General features: G+C 60.7%; 1 protein-coding gene across 1 annotated transcript in view; it reads right to left on the bottom strand.

Moving 5' to 3' along the window:
- The window catches only part of CCDC85C (coiled-coil domain containing 85C), an 82631-nt gene extending 70321 nt beyond the window's left edge, over window positions 1-12310 (bottom strand). Inside the window, exon 1 of the mRNA XM_047794974.1 lies at window positions 11269-12310. Within this exon, the coding sequence (XP_047650930.1) occupies window positions 11269-12067 (799 nt within the window). The 5' untranslated portion in view covers window positions 12068-12310. The remainder of the gene's footprint in view (window positions 1-11268) is intronic.
- Between the last annotated feature and the right edge of the window lie 1483 nt (window positions 12311-13793).

Genomic DNA, 13793 nt, shown 5'->3' on the forward strand with positions numbered 1-13793 from the left:
AACTAGCATCCATGAGGATGCAGGTTTGATCCCTGGCCTTGCTCAATGGGTTAAGGATCCAGCGTTGCTGTGAGCTGTGGTGTAGGTTGCAGACATGGCTTAGATCCCGAGTTTCTGTGGCTGTGGTGCAGGCCAGCGGCTGTAACTCCGATTGGACCCCTACCCTGGGAACCTCCATATGCCATGGGTACGGCCCTAAAAAGACAAAAAAAAAAAAAAATTGAACTGAAACAGCCACTTGTAGCTAGTGGGCAGCCCAGGGCTAGAGCAGGAAACCCCGAAGTGGGGTCACCACCCATTAGGCAGGGGGTACAGGAGTGTCGGCGAGATGAAGGGGCCCAAACTCAAGAGCCAACAGGATGGTGACCACTAGGACACTGGGCAGCTGGGCCTCCAGGTCAGGAGGGAGAGGTCGAGAAAGACTGGGGGCCAAGCAGGGAGTGATGCCAGAGACGGGAGACAGAAGAGACGCTGCTGTCAGGGGGGTGGGAGGGGACCAGCATCCTGCCCTAAGACGACAAGCCCAGCGTGGGCATCAAACACCACCCAGAGGTCAGGATGCGCAGAGGCCACTGGCCAAACTGGGTGGGGAAGGGAGGGGGCCCGGGCCAGGAAGACAGAAGGGAGATTTTGTTTGTTGCTTTGGACGAGAAACATGAGCCTGTTTGCAGGGGAAGGAGCCAGGAGAGACCCAGAAGGAACAAGAGGAGGGAGACAATGGTGGAGAGAGGTCCCCCAGGAGGGACCGGGAAGAGGGCGCGAGCAGGGAGGCCCCCCCGCAACCCGGGCCGGGACAGGAGGCGCTGAAAGTGGGAGAACCTCGCTGTTGCCTTTTCTGCTCCATATCAAAGTGCTGTGTGCACATTCCAGAAAATACAGAAAAAGGGAGACAGGGCAGGGCGGGCGCCTCCCATTGTCCCATCAGCTGGGAGAGATGCGAGGCGGCCGGGAAATCGAGCCTTCGGAGAGCCCTGGCACGGGCAGCGTGGCCGGAACCCGCCACAAAGGGCCACTCCCAGAGCGAGCTCATTAGGGAGAGGAGCCGGTGCCCGTGACAGGCGGGCGCATTCAGGGCGGTCACACAATCAGGCCCTTGTGGGGGGCAGGGGAGGCGGGGTGGGGGGGTCCCGGAGCCTCCGATTTCAGGACAAGAGTGCCTCCCTCTTGCCTTACAACCCGGAGCCGGTGGAGAGACACATTCGGGAAGACAAAGAGATGCCCCCCTGACAGCGGATGGGCTATTTTTGGAAATGGGTCGCCTCTTCTCCCTAGCTGCCTGGGTCTGGGTGCCATCGGCCCTGCCTGCATTTGTCCCCTAGACTGCAGCCTAAAAAGGTCCCCGCCCCATCTACAGTGGCCCAGCCTCCCGCGACGCGACGGGGGTGGCAAAGGTAGCACCGCCTCGCGGATGCCTGGGGATCTGCTCTCGCTCTCAGGACAGGGAGTGGGGGAGCAAGCAGGGTGTGTTCAGAGCTGGGGCAGGTGTTCAGGAAATGGGTTCAAACCCAGCTTTCCACTGCTGCCCGGCGGCCCCGCCCGGCAAACCAAAGCCAGCTCCCTGGGCATCCACGCGGCAAATGTCGGCAGAGAGACAATACACATGGGCCTGTTTCTCCCTCACGGCTAACACGAACTGACACCAGGCCCCGCGATGTCCCAGCGTGGGGTGGCCTTGCCTTGGGCTGACCTACGGATGGGCATCTCCAGCTTGGGCGGCCCGTGGGCTCAGCAGCTTCCCTCCCAGGGCTTCCCACAGCGGCCACGGCTGTGGCAGGACCCCCAGGGAGCCACTGCAGCCTCCAGGACCAACGGGGCCCATCCCTTGTGGCTGGTCCAAGTACTGGCATTTCTTAAAGTTCCCCAAGCTGATACATGACGTGCAACCATGGTGAGGAACCAGTGCTAAAAGCCAATGCATGAGAGTTCCCGCTGTGACGCAACGGGATCAGTGGTGTCTCTGGAGCACTGGGATATGCCCAGTACGGTGGGCTGGGGATCCGGCATTGTTGCAGGTGCAGCAATAGGTCACAGCTGTGGCTCAGATGTGATCCCTAGCCCAGGAACTCCATGGGCCATGGGACAGCCAAAAAAAAGCAAAAAATGTATATTTTTTTAGTTAAGAGGAAACCGGAATTGGAGGGGCAGCGGGATAGACAAGTCACCCTCTTGGGGGGTGGGGGGAGATCTGACTCTTTTTTTTAAGAAGCCGAAGGCCATTTGGAGCCAAATGGAACAAATGAAGTAAGAAAGGTTGGGAGTTCCCATCGTGGCTTAGTGGTTAAGGAACCCAACTAGGATCCATGAGGATTCTGGTTCAATCCCTGGCCTCACTCAGAGGGCTAAGGATCTGGCGATGCTGTGGCTGTGGTGTGTCCCAGCAGCTGTAGCTCCCATTCAACCCCTAGCCTGGGAACCTCCATATGCAGCAGGTGTGGTGAAAGAAAGAGGGAGGAAAAAAGAAAGAGCGAGAGAGAGGCAAAGAGAGAAAGAAAGAGAAAAAAGAAAGAAAGGAGAGAAGAAAGAAAGGTTGGTGGCCAAAGTGGCATGACAACTGTCAGACTTAAACCAAGGAGACCCCACCCAGGGCCTCCAGGCTGCCCATTCACCACCCCAACATTCAGAGAGGGCCCGCCATGTGCCAGGAAAACTGGCCGCTGCCCTGGGGAAGGCTACGGACCTGGGGAGAGACAAGACAGCAAATGGCAAAAGTCCAGAACAGGCGGCCTTGCTCCAGGCAACCCCACGGCAGGGAACCAGAGCCCAGGGCTCCTCCAGCACCAAACCTGTTACCCAGCCCTGCAGAAGGCGATCAGGTGGCAGAGGCAGGTAATTCCACCGGGGCTCTCACCACCGCCCTCCATGGGGACAGGCTGGGCAGGCAGGGTTCTCAGCCTCAGCAAGCGCTGGACCCAGCAGTGCCTGTGTGTCACGGCAGCCCGCGCCTCCCCAACGCTGAGGACCAGACGCCAGGCAAGAGACGGAACCACAGAGGTGACGCGGAGAGGCAGGATGGGCAGGGCAGGGGACCCTTTCTCTGCAGCTCTGCCGGTTGCAGGAACAGGGCCAGTGGATGCCGGGGTCTCTGGCACTCTCGGCACAGCCCAGCCAAGCCTCTCATTTTACAGCTGGGCACGCGAGAGCCCAGCGAGAAGAAGGCACTTGCCCAAGGTCAGGTCATGAGCAGGCTGAAGCTGCTGGTTCCATCTGTGTTGCCTAATCCACAGAACAGCCCTGGGGACACAACCATGCCCCCAAAGCTCCAGAGGTGGGGAACGAAGCCCCAGCTGAGGGGGCCCCTCTCCGGCCCAGTAGCTGACTCCCCTGTGTATTTACTAAGGGGGGAGCAGGGGGCGCACTTTCTGAGCATCCCTACCGGACAACTGCAGGAGAAGGCTGGAGGTCACAGCAGGGACCACTCACAGCTGGCAAAGCCCGGCCCAGGGACTTCGGGGGCAGGGGGTGCAGGTACAGGGCGAGGGCGCCTTTGAGACTGACAGGGCATGAGGAAGAGTCCACAGGGAGACGGGGGGGCACAGGTGGGCACAGGCTCCAGCATCACGTAGACAGCCCCATCCCCACCCGCACACGGCCTGATGCCTCCTGTCTCACTGCCCGTTTCCTCAGCAGAATCAGGAATCCCCGTGGATCTCAGCACCAGTGCGGCCAAAGCCTGGGGCGGGTCCCCTTCCCTCCGGGGTCTCCTCCGAAGGCCTTGAGGGCTCTGCGCAGTTTGCTCCAGGGTTTCCTCCACTCCAAGATACCATCAGTCACAGATGCCCTGTGCACTTGACTGCGTTTCCAGAGCCAGGGAGGCAAGAGCCTGCCGTCAGCACACACGCTGATTCTGAGATGCACCCTGCGCTGCCCCAGAGGAGGGGTGAGCCTATCTCCGAACTCAGGAAGTAACAAATGACCAAGGCTTCTGGCCTGTGGGGAAGTAGGAAGGAGGAAAGGGAAACAGACCCTCGCCGACTCCTCAGGGCCCTGGCCTCTGCTTTGGTTAAAGGACACTCCACGCCTCTGGGTGGGTTGGTTTGTTGGCTATGCCCGCAGCATGTGGAAGCTCCCAAGCCAGGAATCAAACCCATGCCCAGGGTAGTAACCTGAGCCGCAGCGATGACAACTGGTCCTTCACCAGTAGGCCACCAGGGAACTCTTCCGCATCTCTGTTTAAATATCACACACAGGGTGATCCCAAGAACATTTACAGATGAATCAATAAAACTCTTGCTCTTTCTGCCCTGCTCCCCAGAGAGTAAAGCCTGACCATGACTTTCAAGAGCGGGCAGACATCCGTCACCAGGGGACTCACCCAGCTCCGGACCTGCCCTATAATACTGCACCTGCTCCCACTGGCTTGTGGCAGCAGAAGACAGCAAGAGGGGAACATGTGACACTGACTGGCTCTGGGTGCCTGTTCATGATCAAAGGAGCATCATGTCCCTTTAGCAGACAAGTTTGCTCCTCTGTCACCAAGGCTTTGGGGAAACTGCTGAGGTCCCTTCATCACCTCGCCCCAGGGAGATGGGAACGGCCTACTTCCAGGCTCCAGAATCCCAGAGCGCTCCCTGCTTGGATCCGGGGCACCGACCCCAGGGCACCCAGCTTGTAGGCGTGGGCAGAGCAACCACAGGTGCAACTAGTCTGTGGGTGGGTACAGACCAAGGCCGCAGACAGCGTGTGGCCCACAGGTGCTGCTCTACCTGAGCCCCCACCCCCAGTTCAGCACTGACCTCCGGACCCCAAAGGTCAGAGGTCACAAGGAGGCAGATAAACGCTGGGAGGCAGGGCTTTGGGGCAGACCGGCATGATCTGAGAGCCCGCAGAGGAGGGTCCTCCTGTGGCCACGGCCGCTGCTATGGCCACCCTGGAGGCCCCTAGCTCCCTCCCTGCTGCCCCCAGCCCAGCCCGCATCACCAGGGACCCCAGGTTGATGCTCCAGAGGTGCCGCTCCCCAAGCCAGGCCACGTGAATCACCATGTGTGGCACTCGGTGAGTAAGCACTCAATAAAGTCTGCTATTGTTTTCCTTCCGCCTTGAAGGGGAAACTCTCTGAACAACCCAGCCCCGCCCGATGGCCTCCCGACTCACACAACCAGATTCCCAGGCTGCCTCAGTGTCTGATCGCGGTTCAGGAATGCCCTGTGCTTGCACACCTCCCCGAACGGGGAGCTCCCCACCTCCAGAGGCAACTCCATCTGCCTGGACCACTCCCGTCTGTGGGGCCTGAAGACTGAATCACTGGAACTCTGGGGCTCCGCCCTGGGGGGCTGCACAGACACTAACCCCCCTGGGCTGAGAGCCTTCCCAGCCTAGTCAGCAGCTCTCCAGCTCCAAAGCTTTTTTTTTTTTTTAATCCTGCTCAACATGCTGGTCCTTTCTATTCACAGGAGGAGGCTTCCAGACCCCATGCCTTTGCAGCTCCCCACCTGTCACAAAAACACCTCGCCGGCCTGGGTTCTCGGCGCCTGTGGTCCAGACAGCACCCCCACCCCCCAGAAACCTTCTGCTGCTGCTGGAACAAGGCCCCACTTCCGTTCAAATAGACAAAGACTCACTGGGCTCTGGCATGGCTGCGGTGGGAAGAAGAAGGGTCCCCCAGCCCCACCCGAGGAGGTGAGTCTGCAAGGTCCAGGTGACAGCAGAGCCACTGAACCCACCCTTTTAAGGCCCAGCTCTAGGACCAGATCAGTAGCATCCTCAGGACACAGGTGAGGAAACTGAGGCTTAGAGGTTCAGTGAGTGGCCACCTCCCAGAGCAGGTGGCAAGGCCACGATTCAGCCCCATCTCTGAGACCTGGCGCCGGAGCCCTAACCAGCAGGAGACCCTGCCTCAGCACCCAGCACCCAGCACCCGGCTCTCCAGCTGGTGGGGGGGGGGGACAGGAGGAGTGCCGTCGGCGGGTCAGGAAACAGCTCAGCTGCACAGTTTACACCCATCACCACGCACCTGCCACCCTCACCCCTAAGCGGGTAATGGCCCCCACTCTGCGGATGAGGCCCAGAGGTCCCACAAGTCAGCCAGAGTCCTGGGCTCCCAAGTCCTTGTGCTGACAACGCTGGCGAGCCCGGCACAGAAAATCCCCCGGGTACAAAAAACAGATTATGAGCAACAGCGGATTTCCTTGCTAATCGCGCTGCTCCAGGAACGACGGGAAAGCAAGTTCGCGTCCTAGGAACTCAGGGGCTGAGGCCACGGGTGAGGGGCCTCATGGGACCACCACGGCAGAGGGAAACCGTCCTGGCAGGGAGGCGAGGGACTGAAGGAATCAGAAGCGAGGAGGGACCCGGGCCCGGACGCCTGGGCTTTGCCCACTGCAAGAGCCGGGGCTTCATCCAGGAAAGGGGTTGGCACAGCTGGGGCTGCGGGCAGGGCTGCCGGGGAAGAGGTGCCACACCTGTGCCACACAGCTGCTGCCCCTGAGCTCCGGCCCCACCCTGCCTGGGTCCACCTAGGGGTCGGTGGGCCCCGCCCAGCACCTGGAGCTCCCCTCGGCTTCCACGGCTTACAGGGCCTCCAGCAGGGAGACTCCCAGGCCAACAGAGCCAGGTGGGCTGGCCCTGAGGGGTAGATGGGGCTCTTTGGGAGCTCAGAACAGAATGGAGTTGAGACTGGAAGCTCTCTGGGGTCAATTGTGAAGTGCTGGGCCCACCCTGGCCTCCACCACCACACCCTGAGCCTGTGAGCTCCTCAGCGCCAGCCCCCTTTGGGCATGGGGACCTGGGAGCTCAGCACCCCAAGGTCAGGGCCAGGTTGGGGAGGGAGGGGGAAGGGCTATCCCATGAGCCCCATTGTCTTCACTGACCTTTGCCCCCAGGGCCTGGCTGGCTTTAGGAAAAGCTGGCCTTATTAGCGTCCTGCCCTGGAGCCAGCCGAGCTGGGAGGCCCCTCATAAAAGACCTATTCTGGGCCAGAGGCCCTGTCTTTTTTTTTTTTTTTTTTTTAAAGGCCCAGACCACCCTCCCTCTCTCCCTCCAGTTAAACCAACAAAAACACAAACAGGAGAAGAAGCCCATCTTATTTAGTGAAGCTCAAAATTTTCAATGTAAACCCAAACTTTTCAAAATCAACAAGGCCCAAAGCACGAAGGCTGCTGGAGGGCCTGGTCTCTGTAGGTTTGGGGGGGGGGGCACGGTTGCGGGGGATGGGGATGGATGTGGACGGGGACATGGGGGCAAGGATTGTGAAGAGGGGACACATGGCGGGGTTGGGGGGGGAAAAATGGTTGAGAAGAGTTTTGTTGGAAAATCATTCCTTTCAAAGCGATAAAGCTGACTTTCAGGTGTTTGGGGTTTGCCCGCCTCAGCTGCCTCCCCCCGTCCCCCAGATTAGAGCAAGGCACCCCTAGTCCAGACATTAGGCAGCCCAGCCCAGCCCTCTATTTTGTTGTTGTTGTTGTTGTTGCTATTTCTTGGGCTGCTCCCGCGGCATATGGAGGTTCCCAGGCTAGGGGTTGAATCGGAGCTGTAGCCACCAGCCTACACCAGAGCCACAGCAACGCGGGATCCGAGCCGCGTCTGCAACCTACACCACAGCTCACGGCAACGCCGGATCGTTAACCCACTGAGCAAGGGCAGGGACCCAACCCGCAACCTCATGGTTCCTAGTCGGATTCGTTAACCACTGCGCCGTGACGGGAACTCCCAGACCTCTATTGAAAACAAAAACAAAAACAGGAGTTCCTGTTGTGGTGCAGCGGAAATGAATCTGACTAGTATCCATGAGGATGCAGGTTTGATCCTGGTCTTGCTCAGTGGGTCAGGGAACCAGCGTTGCCATGAGCTATGGTGTAGGTCATAGACCCAGCTCAGATCCTGCATTGCTGTGGCTGTGGTGCAGGCCTGTGGCTACAGCTCCAATTTGACCTCTAGCCTGGGAGCCTCCATGTGCCTAGGGTGCAGCCCCAAAAAGAGAAAAGCCCCCCCCAAAAAAAATGCCCAGGAGAAAGGCCTATTTGCAGCAGCGTTCACAGGCCCACCAGGCCCAGCCCCCGCCATGGACTGCCAAGAATACAGATGCACCACCTCCCAGCACAGCCACTCAGGGCCTTTAGGGCACCTGGCAGGGCTGCAGGTACCCTACAGCTTCTGGGAGAGGACCACGGGGCCACTGTTCCCCAAAGGCCTGGTGACAGGTGCCAGCAGGTGCAGCCAGATGCTGGCTTGGTCGCAAACATTCGAGCGAGCTGTCTAAACAGCAATGGTTTCAAAGAGAACACACTGATGTCGATTTGGCAACCCCCCAAGGGGTCCCCATCTTCTTTCATGAGGATCCTTGGAAAAAAATAAGGATTCTCAGAGTTCCCGTCGTGGCACAGTGGTTAACGAAGCCACTAGAACCATGAAGTTGCAGGTTCGATCCCTGGCCTCGCTCAGTAGGTTGAGGATCCGGCATTGCCGTGAGCTGCAGTGTAGGTCGCAGATGCGGCTCGGATCCTGCATTGCTGAGGCTGTGGCATGTAGGCCAGCAGCTGTAGCTCCGATTCGACCCCTAGCCTGGGAACCTCCATATGCCGCGGGAGCAGCCCAAGAAAAGGCAAAAAGACCTAAATAAATAAATAAATAAGGACCCTCACAACTGCTGAGGCTGCCTGTGTGCTGACCCTGACCTCCCTCGACCAGGGATGAAGGGGGCACTCTGGGTGTCGCCCCCCACTCCACCAAAGAAGTTAAGTACCTTGCCCCAGAGGAGAGGAAAGAGTGGAGATTTGAACACGAGACAGTCTGAGCCCTCTGGGTAATGGGTTATCAACCATCGGCTCTGTGGTCACGGATGAGGAAGTGACACTTCCCAGCATGGGAGAAGGAGGGCAAGCCTGGGTTGCGAATCAAAAATAAGGAGTCAGCAGTGTCTGCTGATGAAAATTATCAGCCAGAATGACAACGGGCTGGAGATGCAAGCCAGCCCCAGGCTGGGGCACCAGAGGACCCCTGGGCACCACCCAGGCACCTGGAACTGAGACCGTTCAATCTCAGCTGCTCTCCTGGGAAATGCTCAGAACCTCAGTGTCAAGTGGGGATGGCACTGCCTGCTAGGGTTCTTGTGAGAGTGAGCAGGGAGAGAGGATCCCAGACACAAGCCTGGTGTCTGACTCCACTTTCGCCACCACCCCGCCTGAGATGTGGCATCATTCTCATCTCCAGCTCTGGCACCACTCACCTGAAAACCACAGGTTCAAGTCCAGAAAGGGGGTTTCTAAGAGAAAGGCCTTTCCTCGCTTCCACGCACCCCACCCTTATTACTGTGAGAACATCTCAAGGCCATATTAGACTTTCAAGAAACTAAATGACAACAATCCCACCTACAACTGAGATTTGTGATAATAAGGCCCAATTTTTATTTCACCCCAACACAAAGCTTTGCCACCACAAAACCTGCAGCAGTCTGGTTCCAAGGGTGCCTGGGCTTTGGGGGAGCATGGATTCTGCAGGAAAACTCTGCAACTCCACCCTGTCCCCCACCCCCAGTGGGGCAAGAAAGCTCAGGTGGAACGGTTCACTGCAGCAGTGAAATCCTGAGCCAGGCAGGGGCTGCATCTCCTTGTCCAAAACATGACTGAACTTCTCTGCAAATAGGCTCTGACATTCCAGCACTTCAGTGCCCTGCAGAGAATCACTCTCGCCAAGTGTCACTGATGACGCAGCTGAAAACCAGAAATATTTCATTTCCCAGCCACAGACAGGACTGGAGCCACATCCTGCTCCACACTGCACTGGGGGAAACCGAGGCCCAGAAATCCGAGCCTCCCAAGGCCTCCCAGAAGGTGAGGCCACAGAGGGTGGGACCGGGACTCCTCACCTCCCAGAAGGTGCCACCCTAAGGAATTAAACAGCCCAACTTTGAGCTACTCCCACTGGCCTTAAGGAGCCTGCGGTGGGAGGTGTGGTGGATACAGGGTTACAAAGAGAAACCCAAGTTGTAGCCTTAGATTGCTAATCAGTAACAAAATATCCCTAGAAGCCCAGTCCTGCCCTGAACTCAGGGGCTGGGAAGGTAAATAAATGAAAAACTCTGTTGGACTAGCAACACACCCCCTCCAGGGCCAGGTCCCACCCCAGCCCCCACCCCAAGGCACCTGCAGAGGCCACTTGGCCACCAACCCAAAGAGAGAGCACCCCGTCCCCATCCCCACCCGCAGGCTGTCACTCTCATTTGAGGCCTAGATACATTTTCTACCAATTAGGAAAGCCTTTAAAGGGAACCAGAAAGGGCTGTTTAATCTCCACCTTCAGGCAAATAGTTTAGGCGGCAGCAACTGCCACCACAAGTAGGAGCCAAGCCACCAAAAATGTAGAAGGACAGGGATGCAGGAGTGAGGCGGCAGCAGCGGTGTGAGGGAAGAGGGGGAGCCACTGATCAGAGGGCTGGGAAGTGGGGGGGGGGGGCCCTGCTCTGCTCCTACAGAGCCCTCTGCCCTGGGCCCAACAGTCACAAGGGTGTGGAAGACAGTAGCCGAGCTTTCCTGAGGCCAAAGGTCCGCCCGCCCACACCCAGGACGCCACCCACCAAGCGTGCCACTTCCTGCAAGGTGACCAACAGTTTCACAAATCCCGCAGAGGCTTTTATCTCCACCTCAAATCCAGGAGGTGGGGATTATCGGCTCCATTCTATAGATAAGGAAACTGAGGCAGGCGGGTGGGAAAAGCCAGGATCCATTCCAAGCCCATATTCCTCTGGAACGTCTGAGAGCCTCAGCTGAGAAAGTGCAGGACTAATAGCAAACCAGGAAGGTTCTTAGCTCCCAGGACGCTGGCCCGGCTGCCTGTGCTCCCTCCCAGCCGCAGGCAGCGCCAAGAAGCCCAGGTGGAATTCCAGCCCCAGCGCACAGGTGAACCTGCTCAGGTTTGGGGCTGCCTGTTGCTCCAAATTAAGAGGGAAATTTTTACTTTCGCTAAGAAAGGCCTTTCTTTTTTTCCCAATAAAAACTTCCCGCTCTAGGACAAGGGCTTCCAGGCACAGATTCGGCGTCTCCAACCAGCCCTACAGTGCCAAACTCCGATACCTGTAACTTCGCAGGAGAGAAACTTTTCTGGGATCTGGCGGTCCCGGCCCGCTGCGGATTCTGGAGTGGGGCAGGGACACGCCTGCATCACTTCACCAGAAAATCACCGCTCAAAACCCCACTGCGGGTGGGCTCGGGATCTCCCTGCCCAGAGTCGATGCCAGCTGGAGGAGGCGGTGGGGGGGGGGCTAAAGTGGGGGCCGCCGCGCGCGGGGGAAGGGGCTCTGGGTCCGAGACCCGCGCTGCCGGCCGGTGCCGTCCTTACCGTGCAGACCGTTGGGGATGCTTCGGTGGTGTGGCGGCGCCGACAGGTCGTCCAGGGACCTACGCGTGGCGACCGCCTTGCCGTCGGGGGCCTTGTGCGGTCCTGGGGGCAGCAGCGGGGGCGGGACATGGTGGTGGTGGTCTGGGCTGCCGCCGCTGCCGGCGCTCGAGGTGCTGCTGCCATCGCCCACGTCGCGGGTCCCCGCGCCCGCCGCGCCTCCCGCCAGCGGCCCGCTCAGGCTGGCCTGGCTGTCGATGGAGCTGCGGGAGCCCGCGCCGCCGCCGCCGCCGCCCGCGCCGCCAGGGCCGCCCGCCAACGCCGCGCGCTCCTCGTCCAGCAGCAGCACCAGCTCCTTGAGCTCTAGGTTCTCGCGCAGTAGGGCCTCCTGGCGCGCCTCGAGCTCGCGCAGCTTCTGCTGCGAGCGGGCCACCTCGTGCCACACGGCACCGGCCGCGTGGCGCCCGAAGCGCTGCCACTCGCGCGCCAGCTTGCGCCCCTTCTGCCGGTCGTCGTCGAGGAAGCAGCAGAGCTCGCGCAGCTCCTGGTTGTCGTCCTGCAGCCGCTGGTTCACGTCCTTGAGGCCGCGGATCTCCAGCAGGTGCTGCTGCAGCCGCCGGTTCACGTCGCGCATCAGGCCGCCGTGCTCAAGCATGAGGCCCACCTTCTCGCCCTCCGCGCGCCGCAGCCGCCGCGCCAGCTCCTCCTTGCTCCAGCGCAGCAGCTCCTCGTCCGGCACCTGGCTCAGCTCCTCCGACGCCGCTGCCGCCGCCGCCGCCGCCGCCGCCGGGGGCTTCGCCATGGCGGGGCCGTCACCGCGGCATCGCCCGTGCCCTCGCCCGGCCGGCGCTCCCCGTGCCGGGGCTGCGCTGGGCCGGTCCGTGCGCGGGCGGGGGGCGGCTGGGGGCGCGTGCGGCTGGCCCTGCGCCGCCTCGCGCGTCCTCACGTAGCGCCCGCCCGGGCCGCCCGAGAACCCGCGCGTCCCAAGGCTCGGCGAGCTGCTACCACCGCTGCGTCGGCGGCCGCCGTGCCGGGTGCTCCTCGGGCTCAGGCAAAGCAGGCGGAGGCCCGCCCCCGGCCCAGCTCCGGAGCCCCAGCCGCCCCGCCCACTCCGGGCGGGGAGGGGCGGGGCGCCGCCGTCCAGCCCCGCCTCCGAGGAAGAGAGAGGGTGGGCGGAGGGGCGGCCGGCCCCCCACGTCCTCCCCTACGCCGTGCGCCCGCCCGCCCGGCGCCTTGCCAGAGGCGCGCTCTAGACGCGGTCCCGCCCCCCCCGCCCGTCTGATTGGACCTCTCCGGGGGTGTGTGGGAGGGGCGGGGCGCACGCGGGGGACGCAACGGAGATGGTACAGTCCACCCGCCTGGCTGCCAACCCTCCCCTCTTGGCCGTTCAAGTTTCTGCGCCCGGAGGACGCGGCCTCCGCCAATCCCAGGGCTACAGGGCGCTTTTAAAATGCAGGTACGGCTGCGGGGAGGGAGACGGTGGGAAAGGTAGGGCAGGGCTTCCCTTAAAGGAGACGCGCGGAAATGGGCGCCCAGCCCCTTCCCGGGCTCTTGTGCCGCGCCCGCCCTCCCCCGCCCCAAATAAACAAATACCCAGGATCCGGAGGACAGCTCCCCTTCTCCCTCCCGGGGGCACCAGAGTCCAGCTTAGTCTGAGATACGACGGACAATAGGACACTTGACACGGGGGTCGCTCTCTCCGGCGGCAGATCTGCTCTTTGTCCCCTTCCCTGCCCCCGGCTCCTCCGCCCTCATCCCCACCCCCGTCCCCTGCCGGAGCGCGCTGAGGTTGCTGCGTTTCCACTTCAGCGCAGGGCTGTGGCTCCGGCGCCTTAGCACCGGGATGGCCAGGGCCTCGCCAACAGTCCCCGAGCACTGTCCGTACCCTCTTCCCTGCCCCGAGGTGACGAGGGCGCTGGAACACGGGCCATTCCCCCGCTCCCAGAATTCGGGAGAGAATCTGGGATTCGCGACTTAGAGCCCACTGGGTAGGGTGGAGAAATGTCGCCCACTGGGATCTTAACTCGAGGGACGTCGAGTCGGTGGCAAAAAACCCTCCCCACCAGCCAGCCTCGCCCGGCACCCGAGCCTTCCCACTGGCTGTGAGTCCATCTCGTTATCCTCGCGTCCCAAAAGCGCATTTACAGCGCGTCTGCCGCCAGCCTGGCGGAGGGGGCGTCCCTCCCCAAGGACCACAACAAGATAAAACCCGCGCACTCGACTGTGAGCGCCACGGCCCGGAGCGCGCGCCCGCACAACAGCTGATGTTCCCACTTACAGTTGCTCAGCCGTTCACTCGACAATTGTGTACAGCACCTAGTCTAAGCCAGGCCTGATCTGGACAACTGGGGGATTCTGGTGGGGACAACAGCAGAAGCTGCTGCCCTCCGGGGGAGACTTTGCACTCTGCGGGGGCTGAGGGGGCGGGGAGAAGATAATAAACAAACTAGATAACTGTGAGTGTAATAAGTGTAGTGCAGGGAATTAAGACAAGCTGCTGTCGCAGAAAGTGATTATCAGTTACTTTA

The sequence above is a fragment of the Phacochoerus africanus genome, chromosome 9 (assembly GCF_016906955.1).
Source record: "Phacochoerus africanus isolate WHEZ1 chromosome 9, ROS_Pafr_v1, whole genome shotgun sequence".
In the NCBI taxonomy this organism is placed as follows: Eukaryota; Metazoa; Chordata; class Mammalia; order Artiodactyla; family Suidae; genus Phacochoerus; species Phacochoerus africanus.